The sequence below is a fragment of the Crinia signifera genome, chromosome 1, assembly GCF_055691185.1.
Source record: "Crinia signifera chromosome 1, ASM5569118v1, whole genome shotgun sequence".
In the NCBI taxonomy this organism is placed as follows: Eukaryota; Metazoa; Chordata; class Amphibia; order Anura; family Myobatrachidae; genus Crinia; species Crinia signifera.
Genome location: NC_139217.1, coordinates 106,087,348 through 106,105,913, shown reverse-complemented (window position 1 = coordinate 106,105,913; position 18,566 = coordinate 106,087,348). Strand labels below are relative to the sequence as shown.

The 18,566-nt window shown below is 42.2% G+C and overlaps 1 protein-coding gene across 5 annotated transcripts in view; it reads right to left on the bottom strand.

The window, feature by feature from the left end:
* Positions 1-5,487: 5,487 nt before the first annotated feature.
* NEK1 (NIMA related kinase 1) overlaps positions 5,488-18,566 on the bottom strand; it is a 74,028-nt gene continuing 60,949 nt past the window's right edge. For all 5 annotated transcript variants that reach the window (XM_083170996.1, XM_083171007.1, XM_083170991.1 and 2 more), the window contains 5 exons: positions 16,504-16,661; positions 13,371-13,609; positions 11,844-11,977; positions 11,523-11,655; positions 5,488-6,780 (listed from right to left, as the gene is read on the bottom strand). In XM_083170996.1, coding sequence (XP_083027122.1) covers positions 6,767-6,780; positions 11,523-11,655; positions 11,844-11,977; positions 13,371-13,609; positions 16,504-16,661 — 678 coding nt within the window. In that variant the 3' untranslated portion in view covers positions 5,488-6,766. The remainder of the gene's footprint in view (positions 6,781-11,522; positions 11,656-11,843; positions 11,978-13,370; positions 13,610-16,503; positions 16,662-18,566) is intronic.

The following is an 18,566-nucleotide window of genomic DNA, read 5'->3' as shown; positions in this document are numbered from 1 at the left end:
GCTATGTTTTGACACCCCTCTCATAGTAATTTTTGTTTCTTATAGTAATGTCCATTCCACATTATTCCACACACCATAATGCCCAGTACACATTATGATACATACCATCATGCCCAATGTACATTATGGCACACCGTAATGCCCACTGCCTCACAGCTCCTGTCCGCTCCTCCCAGGGCTGCCATCAGAAATTTTGGTTGCCTGGGATTGACCAGATAGACAGCCTCTCCAAGATGAGCATCGGTGCGGCCGGCTAAGCATGTCACCACAAGAAGTGCACTAAACTCAATCCTATTTCATGATTTACAGTGAAATAGCCAGATCCATATTACAGAAAGCATTTGTTGTACCCACATGGCACAACTCAGTGCCTGCCTATGTGGAACAGCTTTAGTGCACACAGTAACCCTACACTACCTGGGTTGCAGCTTCAGTTGGCACAGTGCCTGCCCTCACTCATATTATTTATTTAAAGATGGAAGCACATAAATGACCATATGAATAGAAATTGATTTGATACAAAAATATGAATAAAAAAAGAATATGAATATGTAAAGATTTACAAATACATATTACCTCCAGGGTATTGCTAGTAAAATACATTATATTTTATATCTATTAATCGCACACAAATAGATCACACCAAAAAAAAAAAAAACACAAAAGTATTTAATCACCACTGATACAGGGTCATGGCTTTCCCTACCTTAACCTAGCAAAGAACAGTCCCCTCTCCTGCAGCAGCGTCTTTCAGCTGCTCTCACTGGGATTCCTTTTCAACCAGCTGCCGGGCATATACTTTAAACATCGGAGCACTGATCTCTTTACAGCCAGCATCCTTTAGATGCAGTCTGCTGGCCACTGTATGGTCCCTACCCGGAGGGAGACCAGGAAGGGGAGAAATAATGTCACACACAGTGACAGGTGCACACGGACAGATCGGGCGCGCCGCTCCGCTCAGCTGTCACCGCCCATTCTATACACAGCACCAATCATCTGTGTGTTTAGAAATAGCCAATGGGCGCCGGGCGGCAGTGAGCCTTAGACAGTGAGCACAAGACAGTGAGCGCGGCGGAGCCTCCAGCAATGTTCCCTCTAATTTTACGGAGGCTGTGTGCGGCAAAAGATTTTGACTGTGCAACTTTGGAAGGAAATTAAAATTTGTGTGCGTCACTTATATATACACTAACTGGAAAATGACATTCAGCATTTGTGTTAACTTTACTTCAAAATTATATTAAACATTTAAACATTCAAACCACAGCACACAATGTAGTTAATGGGTGAAACACATTAAGTGAGTCCACAACTGCAAAAAAAGGGACCAGAGTGCTTTGTGCGCTCTGTTGTAATGTCTGTGCGCACACTCGGCGAGTTGTGTGCGCGCGCACGTGCGCACAGCTTAGAGGGAACACTGGCCTCCAGGCTATGCCGTGGGACAGTCCGACAGTTATTTAATTAGCAAGGCTAAGCAAACGGGCAGCAGTGAGTGATGAGCGGCGTGGTCTGCGATTAGGGTGCCGCGCACAAATGCCGCCCGGCTCCGCCATGCTGCTTCTGCCTGGACTGGTCACGGTGAGGACTATTAAGACATGGCCAGGCAGTCTGCCATGCCGCCCCTACTAGTTGCCGCCCGTAGGCCCGTGCCTCACGGGCCTAGTCACAAATCCGGCCCTGCTTGTAGGTTAGCTGGCTTCCAATTGTGTGTGCATATACATGTGGTAGGGAATATCAATTGTAAGCTCCACTGGGACAGGGACTGATGTGAATTGACAAATATTCTCTTTAAATCACTGATGTGTGTAGTAAATAACCTGGTATTAATAAACTGGTAATAATTAAATGGCTAAATATCTGAGCATGTTAGGTCCCTGGACTCTGACTACATAAGAAGCCTCAGGGACAGGTAGCTAGAATCCCGACCGCCAAAATCCAGACAAGGAGGGGGGGGACGTGAATTGATCCCCTTGCGCGCTTGCTGCGCTCGCCAAGCAGCGGGCCCGGTGCCTCGCTACACTCGCCACACTAATTTATTCTCTCGGTGGTCGGGATTCCGACAGCCGGGATTTCAACAGTTTAATACAGAGCTATATTGGCTTGTGTTTCTTTGGTTTTCATAAATCTAGGTGTGAATCTAGCAACTCAGAATATTTCATTATTGTTTTGTTTATTTATATAGGTAATTTGTTGTCTATATATTTACATGTAAACCTATATACCGTAATTTTTACATGCTCACTATTTGTACTGTTTGTGCAGTTCTATAATAAATATAAATACATTTTGGGAAAAAAGGAGCAACAGGATACTTTGAGGAAACCCGGTGACCAAGCCATACTTAGGTGTACTGTGACCGGTCGGTGCACAGACTAGGTCACCATTTCTTCTCTACTGGTAAATATGTATTTATCTGAATTTATGATTTAACTTCTACCTTTACAATTGCCCATTTCTCCAAGCCTTGCATCTCACAATGATGTGTCACTGGTTTTTCTCCTTAACCTTTATACATATTATTCTCATCACACAACTTCTGTCAATGAATTCAGAGATGAATGTTTTTTTCTGACTTTTGTATTTATTATGTGATTGTGACATTTACTCTCATTGCAAAGGCATCCAAGATATCTCCTGCACTGATTATTCCAACAGGGGTTACTGTTACTGTGGAACGCCGGAGTAAAATTAGAATTAGATTCAAGTGCTTTTTCTTTTTTTTTTTCTCTTTACTATTGGTGCGCTTATCCACCCGTTCCCTATCATTTGACACAAGGATGAACAGCAGAAACCAAGTGGCAAATATAGGTTATAGAAGCACTCTATTATATTTTTCTATCCAATCTCCCAGTGGGTCACCGGCAGTCATACTTGGCCAACATCCATATCCATTATACCCACATTAAGGAATTGATTAATATAAATTTTGGTCCCCATCTTGAATATTTGCCAAAACTTATCATCAGGACACCAATATACAGAATTGTATATTTGTTACTATTAAATACAGCCGTGATTCACAGGATAGTACCTTATCCAACTGATTGTAACCACTATGGCAATTGGGCTGTCACATACAAAACTTTAGATTGATTTCTGGGTTTATTTGGATGTTTGACACTATTTTAATACAGATCTATAAAACTTACATTTTAACTGTCTATATATTTGATTAAGTGGTGCCAAGTCCTTCTTTTTCTTGTTTATTTATGACACTGCATACCTGCGTACCCTCCCGGGTGTTGCCAGAGACTCACTACTTTCACGTAGTCCCCAGCATCCCTGGAAGAGTAGATGAATTTCCCAAATCCCACCCACTTCCACGTAAAGCGGCAGGATAAGATAAGCAGGAATCATGGTTCTGAGAATATCCTGGGTTGCCACTGATGTGTGAACGGTGACCTTGTCAGAACGCCCCATCTTTCACCCGTGCTTAATGACCTGGGTCTAAGCTGTGTTGAAGCCAGAATTTTGTGCCTGAAAAGGGTTTTAGTCTGCAATTATTATTTTTTCTTTATTTGGGGTGCGCAAATGAAAAGTTTATCAACTACAGTATTATTTCTCAATGTCCTGCATTCTGTCACTCTCTAGATAATTACCTGTGGCATTTTATTACACATGTAGCTGGTTCTTTTGGACTTAAAGTGATAAAGCGACTGGGGTACAGGCAAAGCTACTGCAAACAGATCACTGGTAGAGGAGAGAGGGAACTACTGCAGCTCTTGTGCTTGCCCAGCCAAATATCATACCAATATATTTTTGGATTGTGGGAAAAAACCCACACAAACCCCACAAAGTTAGTGCCATATTGGAGGATCAACACGATGACCTCAGTGCTGTGAGGCAGTAATGCTAACCATATACTGTTTGTGTGCCCTCTGCAGGTCAAACCTGGTTTCTGCATTACCATTTTTGAACTTAATCATTATTTTCCTGATTTTGAATAAAATGATATGTTGCTATCTGTGTATGATGTGTGTATTATAAATATACATAACTGAATTTTAAAAGATAATTTTTAGTGACTAAATTGCTTTAAACTTTCCTTCAGTTCAAAGACACTATCAGTTTCCTTTCCTTTGGCCATAGACCATGCATGGTTTTTAGTGTACAATGATATAAGTTGGTGATCATTTATACATTGTGTCAGCGGAGCCTTACCGCAGGTGGGGGTCGTGTGGTTTGCCCCGAGGGCCGCATGGTGTGGTCGGGATAGCAGGGAGCAGGAGCACATAGGAGGCAGGATCCGGGCGGCGTGGTGCGGCAACAGAGGCCGCCATTGTAGAACATGCTGTGGAGGGGCAGACCTGCTACATGTCTGTGGCTGTGAGAGGAGGTGTGCCTGGTTCTCCGTGGTGTCTCCAGTATGGAGGCAAACATGTTGGAGACCAAGGTTTCTCCAATCCCCTCACCAGGGGTTTCTCCAGCCAATCCAGTGTGTCTTTACCTGATAAAAGGGGTCTGGCCCATGTCTCCCTGCCAGTGCTTCAGTCTACCTACTGGATAGTGGTTCTGTGGCTTTACACTCCACAGTTGTTCCTGTCCAACCTGCTGTTGCTCCTGTCTGGTGTTCCTTAAAGATAACCAGTGCTGCAGTGTTCCACCAGTGTGCTGCAGAGGACCCACCTCTTTCCAGCTCTGATAGTTTCTCAGCATTTAACAGTGGTACCCAAGTCTTCACAGTTCAGTCATCTCCAAGTTATTTATAGTGGTTCACAGTAATCTCCAAGGTCTTCACAATCATCTACAACTTCTTTACAGTGGTCTCCAAAATCCTTCAGTCATCTCCAAAGTTCTCTACAGTCGTTTCCAAAGTCATTCACAAATATTTTACGGTTGTCTGAAAGTCCTTCACAAGTCATCTGCAACTTCTTTGCAATTGTCTCCAAGTTCACAGTATTTTCCACAAGCTAACCTCAGCCTTTTTACAGTTGTATTCAAGGCCCACGCAACAGACTATCTAGCGACATACAAACTGCTACTGTTATCACAGTTGCTTGTTTCTGTGCATTTCCAGTATTTGTTGCTTGTCTTCATTGATGTTTATCATTGACTGTATCGCAAGACTTTATTATTAAACCTTCTAAATCTTACTCAACTTCTCCTCCGTTTATCTTGTACATCGGTACATGAGAAAGCACTACATACGTCCACCAAGCTTCCGCCATCCATTTCCCATCTCCTCTAAGGTTACTCCCCATTTGCCAGTCCCTACAAATCCCCAGAGTGTGACACAATGCAGATAATCCTGGTGTAGAAAGCAGATTCACATACTTTCTAAGCTCCATTTGTAGTGGTCACAAACCACAATGTACAACATCAATGCACATTTTAGGTGTCCACAGCAACAACAGTCCTTTAGTTAGTACTGTGAATAATCATTAACACATTGTAGATCACACAATCACACACAGGGAGCTTCAGGTTTGCATCATTTTCTATAATGTCAGTAGTAAAGTATATACCAGCTTGATAAAAAGGACAGAGTGATATTAGAAAATTACTGCACATCTTTATTGGAAAGTTAGAAAGAATATACATATCAACGTTTAGTTACAATACCGCTCAACCTTTACTGTTTGTTTCATAATATATGCAAAATCTCAGGCCCATGCCCACTGGTTCTTTACATGCATTTTACTAGCAATCTTAGCACTAGTAACATGCGTGTAAATGGTTACACCACTAGAAACCCCCGCTCCCACTGTCATCACTATGGCTGCTGCTAGAATGACCTAGCAATGTATGTAGGGTTATGGCTTTGCCGGCAGGTACTTGTGACCTTTTTGGTCATTCTCCAAACAATGAAAAGGAAAAAAAATTAACAAAGGTTTAAATCACATACTTCCAAGTGTCATAAAATTAAAACACAAAATCAACATTGGAAAAAAAATACAGACGTAAATGACTAATGTTTATTATAACACAAGCTTCTAGTAAAATGAAACGCTTCTATAAGTTATTGAATGTTTCTTAAGTAATAATTTAGTTCCTCACTAACTACAGATAAATATCTAGATAAGGGGAATGTAAATGACCCATGACAGACAAATAAATTACTGATGGGAACAATCATTCAAAAGCATGTTGAAATGTTTTTCCCCCAAAGAACACTGGGGTAGATAGATAGCCGGCGATATGGGGGTGAAGTGGTATTAGCGCATGTTATGTGCACTGATAACGGTCCCCCCCATGTATTACACTGGCACTAACAGTGCTGCTGCCTGTTAGATATTGTGCGGATGGGTGGGGCAATGTACTTGCAGTTATCAATTTAGACAGCAGCTGTGGTGACGGCATCCACTGCACCGTAACAAGCAAGCTGCAAACCGGAGCATTAATATCGGTTGGAAAATGGATTGTCAGCTTTCTTGTGATCCCCGTGACAATCAAAGCTCAACATCAATAATAAAAGATCAATGCATATGTTGGCGACAACTGAAAACTCATATTTAAGCTTTAACATGACGAAAATCAACAAATAACAAAATAGAAATATATAGAAAAATGATCTCTGATGGTCTGATCTAAACCCATTCACGTTCACTATAATAAGCTCCTTTATAATAAAACAGATTAATAGAAGGATTACATCCCGTACATAGAAGTTATAAATGTGACATCGATGAACATGTACAGATGCTCTTTTACATATTATTTCTTATCAATATTAAGACCGGTTTTATGGAAGGATGAGTACATGGGATACAAAGAGGTCCAGCTTCTTTTCTAGCAGCAAAATGTTGAATATGAAAATCCTGAGTTGTATTTATTCATCATTGTCTAGTGGAAATAAAAACAGGAAACATAATTAGAGCACAAATAAATGGACCCGCCGGTGATGTAAGTTCTGGAAGTATAGTATGAAGTGAATTCTGTGTTTCCCATGTTATTGCCTGTACAGATAAAACATCTTTATCTTAAGGCCCCCATACATTAGGCCGACAAGTCGGACCCAATTCTCCTGCGAGCCGCCCGGCAGCTCCCCGGGAGGCTCACATACAATTTGTCACTTGATTAGCCAAATTTTACATGTGATAAATCGCTTGCGATTTACCACATGTAACGGGGAGCTGCAGCGGGCGGTGAGGAGCAGGGGGCAGGCGGTGAGGGGCAGGGGGAGCAGTGGGGCGGGCGGCGGGTCCCGGAGCACTTAGCTGGCCGGGCTGGGGCGCAGGGAGCCGTTCAAGAAGCCACTGCCATCAGCGGGAGCAGGGGGGGTGGCGCAGTGTACCGGGCAGGAGAAGACGCTGCCAGTGCCAGGCAGCGGCGGAACTCGGGAGCAGAACACTTAAAAAAAAAAAAAGCCGATACAAACGTATAAGAAGCCATTGATTGGCTGAGACCTCTCACAGCCAACTAGCGATTGGCTGAGAGAGGTCTCAGCCAATCAATGGCTTCCTATGCGTTTGTATCGGCTTTTTTTTTTTTAAGTGTTCTGCTCCCGCCACTCGCGCTGCCTGGCAGCTTCTTCTCCTCCTCTGCCGGGCTCCCTGCGCCGCTCCCCTGATTCCTCAGGCCGGCTCAGGTAGGTCCCCCCGCCAGCTGCAGTCCCCGCACGGCTCCGGGCAGCACATAAGATTTAGAAAATCTTATGTGCAGCCCGTCCGACCTCCCGACTCCAATCCGATGCGCACGGGGCCGTGCATCGGGTCAGAGGGCATGTCTCCATATGCGATTTGGGCCGTAAAATTAATCCGAATCGGGCAAAATCGTGCCCAAATCGCATAGTGTATGGGGGCCTTTACACTAGTTCAACACCCAACCTCTGGGCCCTACACACAGGCCAACATTCAGGCATTTTTCTGAGCGATTTAACAAAATCGCTCAGAAAATGCCTGAAAACGTATGTAAAATTTAAATGCGCAGCCCCGCCGGTCTGAATCCGGCAGCGATTAATAAGCCGCACTCAGGTTATTAATCGGTTGGGGCCAGTGTTCTCAACAGAAAACACGGTTCCTGACACCTCGCTCAGCAGCTGATATATTGACTGACAAGCTGACACCCATCAGACATCATGGGCATATACAGATGTAGCGCCTGTCTTCTTTGCCGGGCTCCGCCAGATCCCTTTCACTGGCGAGCGCCGGTAATAGGGACTGGGACGCGCGTGCGTCTCACACGCGACCGTCTCACACGCGACCCAGTACCATGGCTGGGCTCCGCTTCAGGGAGACGCTGCCCAGTTCGGGGGGGGGGGGGGTTGTTTCGGGGCGGCGAGGGGGACCGGTGGAGACGGTGGCGGGGGACCCCCGTCAGGCTCAGTTTTCACGGTGCGCGTGTGCATCTCGTGTGCGCGTGCCCCTGGCGGTAGCAGAGGGCTGGTGATTGAATCGCCAGCCCCTGCGAAGAAGAGAGGTGCTACATCTGTACACTGAGATATTTTTAAGTGTATGGCCACAATAGCTACGTTCCTTCATAGAAGAAACCTTCCCAATTGCGCTCCTGTGAATATGCTCTGCTGCCTTTTCATACAAAAGGAGAGCCAGAAACATTACAGTTTTCAGAGGCTTGACCACATTTTTGGATTGATACAAACAATCATTTGCTTTAAAAACTGAAATTGACAGCCAATTTGACTTTTGCAAGTGTGGAGAGTATGACAGGGAGAGAGACCGTTCCAGCGGTAGAAGGCAGCACAGACAAAATCATGGAGGATGGACAGGGAAGAAGTAATCAGTTAGGGAGAGGCCCCATTTTTTTGTGGAGCAAAATGGGTAGGTGTAGGCATGTTTAGAGAGGTAGATGAGCTGGGCATGGAGGACAGATTGGAGTAGAGAGAGGTGGGAGGCCAGATAAGAGGAGGTTACAGTACTCTAGATGACCAGTGAGTGGATGAGTATCTTAGTTGCCGAAGGATGAATCATGGATAAAACAAAGACCGTACACTTGCAGGGTAGAGGAGATTTTTGTAAGTCTTTTCAATGATTGTGCAATAGAAATGACATTTCGATAAAGTGGAAAGGTTGCTCATAGTACCCAAATTAGATTCTCCAATATTTGATAAACAACCCCCATAGAGTTGGATAGAGATCTCCTAACGGAAGTTAAAAGTGTGTAAAAACGTTTTCCAGTATTTGTGGGCTACATGCAAAAGAAGTGGGTATTTACAATGCATGCAAACTTATTGTAAAATGGTTTGTTGAAGTGCAAAGTTACTCTTTTTTTCTTTGCTCCTAATTATCAAGTCCCTTTAAATGCCAGCAATCAACATGATAACACATGACATATCATAGTAAAAGTGCTGACACAAAAGCTATTTTCATACAGCAGCTGCGGCACCAGCAGTGCATCATACATTTATTCATCTATACATTTCGTGATTAAGTGAATTTGAGGACAATACCACATGATAAGAGAACCATCATATATTTGGAAAATTCTATTTACAATTGCTGTCCTATAAAATGCTGGATGAAGTTAAGATTCCGGTGGACGAAATACCAGAACCAATATCCCAAATAGTGGCCATAACACCAGAGATAGAATCCAGATATCAGTGGAGATGAAGACGCCAGCATCCCGATCGTAACTATACAGGGTGTTTCCGCATCAGCTAGGAGGGGAGCTGGTTTTGGTACTGGTGCTGACTTTTGGATAGGGGGAGAGGGCAAGTAGACTTGTTGTGATTAGGTTTACTGGAATGCCACGGTCTGTCTTTGACAACCAGCATTTAGTCCACCAGTCACGCATACTGATCCCTAAAATGCTGTTTAGTCTATATAATAAGTTGAAGAATGTTTGTGCGTGTGTCTGGACCCAGTGGTGTACACCTTAAAGCCGTTTTTAGGGAAATTTCACCTAGAAATATAAAAAACACCAAGGTTCAATTTGCCTTGATTGATGATCTGGAAAAAAGAGTGATGATCTTGGAAACAGATGACGAAGATGATTTCATTGCGGTCTTTGAGTATGAATGCAAACACATTCTAACATTATGGTGGAGGCTTTCAACAATTAGGAATAATGTGGAACATACATATAAAACATATCACACACACGTACACATTGTATACACACACACAGTACACCACACTACACACACACATATATTTTTATTTATTGATTTATTAACAGTTTCTTATATAGCGCACACATATTCCGCAGCGCTTTACAGAGAATATGTTAACATTCACATCAGTCCCTGCCCCAGTGGAGATTAAAATCTATATTCCCTACCACATGTACACGCACACACAGGGTTACATTTGTTGGAAGCCAATGAATCTGCCAGTATATTTTTGGATTGTGGGAGGAAACCGGAGCACCCAGAGTAAACCCACGCAAACACGGGGAGAATATACAAACTCCACAAAGTTTGGGCCATGGTGGGGATCGAACCCATGACCTCAGCGCTGTGAGGCAGTAATGCTAACCATTACACCATTCATACTGCCAGTAAACGTAGCGCACCTCACACACTTACACATTGGACAGACACACACACACACACATACATAACACACCACATGCAGTACAACACACACACAAAAACAGTACAACACACAAATAAAATGCATTATAGGTGCTAAATCTCAGGAGTGGATGTGGAATTCATCAACACACACAAGCTATCAAGTCAGGAGCGGTGTGAATTAAACAACAACAACACCACACCTGATATCATTGCTGTCATTGATTATCAATGAAAACACATTCTAACATTATGGTGGAGGTTTTAACAAATTAAAATTTTGGGCCTTTGGCACAGCATAAGACTAAATTTGACAGCAATTTTGGAAATTAAAAAACACTCAAGGTTTTCCCGGGCGACGCCGTGCGGGTCAGCTAGTGTAAAATATTGATCTCATTTGAAGGTATTGATAATATATTAAATTGGAAAAGGGAGCCGGTTTATAACAAAGTAAGCATATACTGTATGGATACAGGTCTCTAGTATATAGGTTTTCATAATATATATGTTAATTATTTAAGGGTTGGGATCATTTGGTCTACAGCATTCTGGTCGACAGCCATTAGGTCGACACCATTAGATCGACATGGGAAAATGTCGACTAGGGTGTAGGTCGACATGATTCTAGGTCGAGAGGTCATTAGTTCGACAAGTCATTAGTTCGATTTCCGGTTTTTCACTGTTTTTTTTCTACCTGAATGTCAACACAGTCGAGATGGACACAGTTTAAAGTGCACCGTATCGCTCGCTATGCGTCGGGCACGGTGCCTCATTGTGTTCGGCACACACACTATTTTATTCTCCCACCACGCCCTAGTGGATGGTAGGGCATGAAATACCGCCTGTCGGCACATGTTAGCTCAAAAAACAGTGAAAAACTATGTCGACCTTTTGACTGTCGACCTAGACAATGTTGAACTAATGACCTGTCGAACTAACGACATTTCGACCTGTTCCCATGTCGACTTTTTCCCATGTCGACCATAATGCTGTAGACCAAATGACCGCATCCAATTATTTAAATGTGGTTAAATTAATAAATATTAGTGTAAAAATGTCATCTATTAAGTGATTTAGTGTAAGGTAGCATTTATACATTCTTATAACTAACCTTCTTGGTAGGCTCCATCAGCCATGACTAACCGGAGGATTCTGGGATATAGATACTGGTGTTGGCTGCCCAGAATATTTTCCACAACTGTAGAACAAGTTTCAATATTTTCATCCTCATCCTCATGTATGGCCTAAAAAAAGAGCAGAAACCATATCATTTATTTTACTTTTTTTTTACATACATGTCTTTTGTCACCAAATCATTTACAGTAAAAGCCAGTAATTTTATTAAAAACAAAAAGAATATATGGCCAACCGTGTCTGCTTCAAGGTAAACAGCAGCGATGCACAAAACAACTCCATTTGATTCAGGCGTTACCTTTATTTTGTTGTAGACCTCTATAAACTTATCAAATCCAATCTCTTGTTCTAATTTCAGCCTCAGTTCCTCTAGGTGGCCAAATACACTGTCACCATCCTCATACTCATTCTCAAAGTCCTCAGTGCTGTCATCTGCAGGGACAGAAAGGACATTGTAATACAGTGAATATCACTGACAGATTCATTTTAACCCTATAACCCCACACCTGGGTTATTGCTGGATTGGTGACGCGTCATCCAGGGTTGATGTGCGGTGTGAAATCACCAAAGCTTATAACCCGGTCGACCAACAGGGCAAGTTGACCTGGTTTATAAGAAGGATTAAACCCGGGTCACCCTCTGTACAATTTGCGACCTGGGTTTAAAATCTGAAAAAAAGTGATAAAATGAAGAGTAATTAAAAGCCAGACAATAAGCTCCTAGCTGCCATGTTACAGGCTGGGTTTGAAAAATGACTGTTAGGATCTGATTGGCTGGTTGTTTATCACTCTCCACTTTATCACTTTTTGAAGCTTGATACATCTGGCCCAATGACTGATAACATATAGAGGAGCTACATTACAAATGAGTTGAGCCCATACACTTGTCTGATTTGGGACAATTTCTCCCAATCCCATATGGATCAGGCAGAGAAATCGGTCCAAATCGGTGGAGTTTGTTGTCCCCATCGGGTCCGTGTGCATCGGACCTGAGCCAGAGGTGAGACCTGCTGCCGTCCGACCTCCAACTCGGCCCTCCTCCCACCGGTGCATGGGGGTGGGGGGCAGGTTGCATGAGATACAGCGCAAGAAAAAGGACAGCATGCGATGTATAAATTGCAGTAGTATATGGGCACCTTAAGATCCTGCACTGTCACCTAGTGTACCAAACATGGTGCGTTGAGGACACAGCTGTATACAGTATATATATTTGCCATTACAATGTGCTACAACTAAAACATCTCATATGTCCCAGTACTAATTCAGTCATCTCTAGAACATGGTTGTAAATGTTTCATAATAGCTTTGTCCCATTTTCCTCGTGGCCTGCACACTCTCATTGTAAGTCACTCAGGGGGCAGGAATACAGGAGCAACATGCATCTGTTCAGCAGGTGAATGATTGATACACAGGAGAACAGCACAGCTCAATAATGTACTCTTTTATATGGAATACATACAAATGGCCAGCAGTCACACACACACACACACACACACACACACCAACCCAAGCCTCTTTCTCGTGCAACCTAACACTCCCCCTGCCTACACCTAAACCTCAACGGCCTAACGTTAACCCGCCCTGCATACTTCAGTTCGGGATCCTCATCAATCTGGGTCTGGTCTTGTGGCCGCAAGTCGGGATGCCTAAGTCAGTATTCTAACTGCTGGCATCCCCTCTGTCGGGATATTAAGCACATCCCTTTCATGCATGCAATAAAAAGAAAAATAGAACAAGCTATACTACCACTACCTCTGAGACAAGTACTCAGCACACAGTATGTTCAGTTTAGACTTCTATAACACAAACCGATGGAGGAAATGTACCTGATTGCCACTCTTCATTTATTATACTTTCACTACTAGGCTGATTTTCCTCATCTTCCACTTCAGTCTCCTGCTCAGCATCATTTTCCTCTTCCTCCTCCTCCTCCTTATTTGATAGGTGTACTCCTGCCCTGGCCACGTCATCTGCTTCACCATAATCTTCATTGGCATCCTCTCTTAGCAACTGCTCCATTGATGCCTGCAGTTCCTGTAGGTCTCGATCCGTCTCCCCAAACATACTGGCAACAAGAGAATAGAATAAGGACCATTATAAAACATGCAGGAGACTGTTATTTACAGCTGATAAGGCGTCTAGGTCTAAAGAGACTGCTCCATTAAGGCAACAGTGCAGCACAAAGGGGAGTTTGCTGTGGCTTTCAATATCCATTATATTAGGTTGACACTAACTAGGTCTACGATCTTGAGGTCAACCACTATCTGGCCATAACGAAAAGAACGACACAGGAAAAGAGGTTGACTTGGACAAAAGGTTGGCATGTAAAAGTCCGACACGAGATTACTGGTTTTGTTTTTTGGTGTCTATGTGGTGCCTTGCACACGTTCGCATTCCCAATTGGAATCCACGTGGATCAGAAAGTATGAGTTACAGTATGGGAGAGGGATAAATAAATATATTGGGATAAACTCATGTCGACCTTTTGTCAATGTTGACATAGTAAATGTAGAACTTTTGACCATATTAACCAATAGTAGTCGACCTCTTGACTGTCGAATCACACTTACTGTACAGCAGTGGGCTTATTTATGGATTTATAGGGTGTGGTGTGAGCTCATGACAAAACGTCAATGTTGAAATGGTCGACACATGAAAAGGTCAACAGGAGTTTTTCACTTTTTTGGGTGTCAATGTTGGCACCTGAGCATGTGAACCCCCAAATGGCTTTGCTCGCCACTCTCCAGGCGAGGTGCCTTGCTCCACTACCACTGTGCTCAGCACACTTTAACATTCCCAATAGAAGACCGCATGGATGGTAAAATATGAAAAAAGTCCAAGAACTTAAAACCCCCAAAAAATAATGTGGGGGGGGGGGGCTTAGTGTTTTAGCACTGAAAATATAGAATATAGAAATAGACCTTTAGTAAATACAGGTTGAGTATCCCTTATCCAAAATGCTTGGGATCATAAGAATTTTGGATAACGGATTTATATTTCAATGATGTATCTTGAGGGAACTTGCATTTATGTTGTACATACGCATCAAACACATGAAATGCACACGTCTTATTTTATTTGCGCCTAAAACAAGGTTTTAAAACATGAAAAAACTTTGTGTCCAATCTCAGGCACTGAATGTGAATGTCCTTGCACATATTTAGTGTAAATTACATTTTAATTCCCCAATAGTGCCAGTTACAGATGTACCCAGTAGGTTTTTAGCAAAAAATAAAAGTACATTTTGGAGACTATGGTTTTTAGAATAATTCGGATAACGGATATTTGGATAAGGGATACTCAACCTGTATACAATATAGACAAGAAAGAAAGCGCTCAGGCTTTAGGTAAAAACAATAGCCAGTTTTGAATTTTTAAATAAAAAAAAAAAACACAGTATTTATAGACACAGAAAACAATAAATTAATGTACATATAGCAATAATAAATCTCATAAGGTTCCGGCCGATACCAATCATTAATAATAGAGGATACAGAGTAGTAAAATCAAAGTCCAGCAATCTAAGTATTATAGATTGTTTTCTAAAGCCAATCAGTTAGACAAAGCAATAGTTACCAGTTCTCCGATTGATCGTTTGTATGGCATGCAGCTAGGGGGGAGAATGTGTTCCCACGATTGTAGTCCCCCAAAAAACATTTCCGGATTGCTGTAAACAAACCAAGCTCCAAACGGGGGTGCAGTTGGACCTCGAAGGGAAGGCCGGCCGGCTAATCCTTATGGGCAGAAAATAAAATGATGGATCGACGCGTTTCCCAGCCTACTTGTAACAGCGGCTTCTTCAAGGAACGCGTAGATCCATAATTTTATTCTCTGCCCATAAGGATTAGCCGGCCTTCCCTTCGAGGTCCAACTGCACCCCCGTTTGGAGCTTGGTTTGTTTACAGCAATCCGGAATTATTTTTTTTTTTGGGGGGGGGGGGGGGGAACTACAATCGTGGGAGCACATTCTCCCCCCCTAGCTGCATGCCATACAAACCATCAATCGGAGAACTGGTAACTATTGCTTTGTCTAACTGCTTGGCTTTAGAAAACAATCTATAATACCTAGATTGCTGGACTGTCTGCTTATTAACACAATACTAACAAATTGGCTGTATCCCCACTAAGTATATGAAAGTTGCAATACCTGGATAAATAAGCAAGACCTCATTGGAGTTGGAACTAACCTTTAGAAGGAGCAATTTTAATATACTTAAGGGGTGTACACACCAAGCACATTTGTGCTATTTTCTAAGCAATCTGACTAGATTGCTTAGAAAGTAAGCACAGATCTCTCAGTGTGTATGCTCCGAGAGATTAAATATCTCTTGCTAACTAAAATCAGTGCATGTAGTCAAAATCTAGTCAGATTGCTTAGCAAATGACTGCAAATCTCTTTGTGTGTACAGAATGAGAGATACTGATCGCAATCTCTCATTCTGAACCACTACCCGGCCTTTTTTTGCGTAAGCAAAATTGCTTAGCACAAATCTCTGCGTGTGTATGAGCTCTCAATGGGAGATCTTGACACCAGCAAAATTGCTTAGCACAGATCTCTACGTTTGTATGTCCCTTTACTCTTACGTTTATTTTTTATTCTTATTTTTAGATTTATCCATAATATTTAATTTTACTACTAACTGTATACTCTATTATTAATGGTTGGTATCTGCCGGTACCTTATGAGATTTATTATTGCTATATGTATATTGATTTATTGTTTTCTGGGTCTATAAATACTGAGTGTGTTTTTTTTTTTTAAATGTAAAAATTCAAAGCTGGCTATTTTTTTGTTAAAACCTGAACACTTTCTTTCTTGTCTATATTGTTGATTCTATCTACTGGGAGTGGTAATCCCTACTAGTTAGCAGCTAGGTTGATTAATTAATTTATGTCATTAGCGCTACTTTATATTACTCCCTTCAACCTGTATACCCCTTGAAATGGTGTTAGACTCACGTGTCTTCAGAGTCCGAATGATCTGCATCCTGTGCAGGCTCATCCTCTATATCCTCTATCTCCAGGTTCTCATCCCCCTGTAAGTCAGCAACACTGGGTACATCCACCAAGGTCTTGAACATTTTAGAGAGATCAGGTAATGAGCAGGTTCTCAGCATCTAAATACAAATAACAAAATGTGCATAAACTGTATCCTTGTCATACTAAGTAACACACTGTACACCAAGTGAAATCAGATTATTCATATTTGTGGGATCAAGAATGTTTTTTTTAATTATAATAGACTATAAAAGGTTGAGAGAACCAGAACCATGGGAAAATACGATCGGCAGTATTCAATGCTCCCGATTCACTGGTTTTTTTCGGCGAATCGGGCTGTTTTCATTATCTACTTTTTCACTGAAAATCGGATTCACCCTATTCAGTGCTTGCAGCACATGAATATATATTTATATATATATATATATATATTTTTTTTTACACATGACGTCAGCAGGGGGAGCCGCTCATTACATATTCACTGCACACTGGTCCCACTCATTACATATGCACGAGCGGGAACAGGGCAGCGGCTCCCTCCACCGCATCCCCTGCCAGCTCTCCAAGGGCCAGCTTCTGCTGCCTGTGTCCCCGGGAACCCTCCTTCTCCCCCACACATTCTGGTGCAGACAGGAGGCTTCCATCTCCTTGCCTTGCGCCATCGCCCCCCCCCCCCCCCAGCAAGCCCCTGAGGCGTTGAATAGGGGGAGAGGGAGGGCTGGCAGCGAATGCTCCAGCCCTCCGGAACCCGGCAACTGTGCAGTAAATCTGAAACAGGATTCGCTGCACAGGGTGAAAAATATCATTGAATACCTGCCTATGACTGATGGATTAAGATGTAATTCTTCTGATGTATCAGAAACAAACATCAGCGGCACAATTCACCATTACTGCCTAGTGTGATTATGAGACTTTAAAAAGGCATGTACTTGATGCAATGTAGGCTGATGTTCAATGGATGGATGACAATGGATTAGAAGGTAAAAGATGGTGTGTACATTGTTCCGCACAGAAAGCAAGGATTGCATAAACTATATTTATGATCGTTATAGGTGAGTGAGGTTTCTGTACTGTTAAAAATAGACATTAAAAAATTATAGAATTAAGTCACAGTGTACTAAGAGATAGCCATCGGGTGCTGGGGTCTGAGAATGGAGGAGCCATGGAGGAATGGGCAGGCAGATAACCGTGCCCGGCCGCCACCTACAATACTGCTTTATATGGCTTTTGTACTGGATCTATGTGCATGGGGTATTAATATAATTTGGACACAAATAATGTATTTATATGATTATATTAGCAATATGAAACACCTGAGCTTAGGGAACAAATTTTTCCAACTTATGGCAAAAGCTGAACTGACCATAGTGGGTACTGCAATTAATATAAAAATAGTGAATCATAGATCAATATGTACTATACAAATGTATCATTTCCTACCCTTCCCCACCTCCTTCCCATTCAAGAAAATAAAAAAATGTTTCTTGTACTTGTTGCTAATATTTTGTTAACACAATAAAAATCTAATAAAAAAAAAAATAGTGAAGCATAGAGATCTAGCCGTTACATCTGGTAACTGTCAGGTCAGTCATCAAGTAAGGGCACCTGTAGTCCAGTGACTAAGGTGCACTAGAAGTCTGTCAGTTATGACTATATGCCCTATTTTTTTTTTTTTTTTTTTTTTAAACACAGCCAGATCCCATATGGTCCTCATAGTGCAGTCACACAGTAGCTGACCACCTTTTCAGATATACTTGAGTAGTAATTTGCAGCCAGTTAAATAAAAGGGAAACAGAAAAGAGGTAAAAGAACAGAAGAATAAAGATTAACTAAGAGTAAAAACAAAACAGGGAAAGTTGAGGGACATTTGAGTGTATCGGTTTGCTGGTAGTAAATAATAAATCTTTTACATGAAGAAAAGACTTGCACATACAGTACTACATAAGACTTAGGGTGGTATTCATTGTTTCCCATTCATTCTGATCCTTGGAATTAATGGGTGTTTCTGACCGGGAAACAGATGG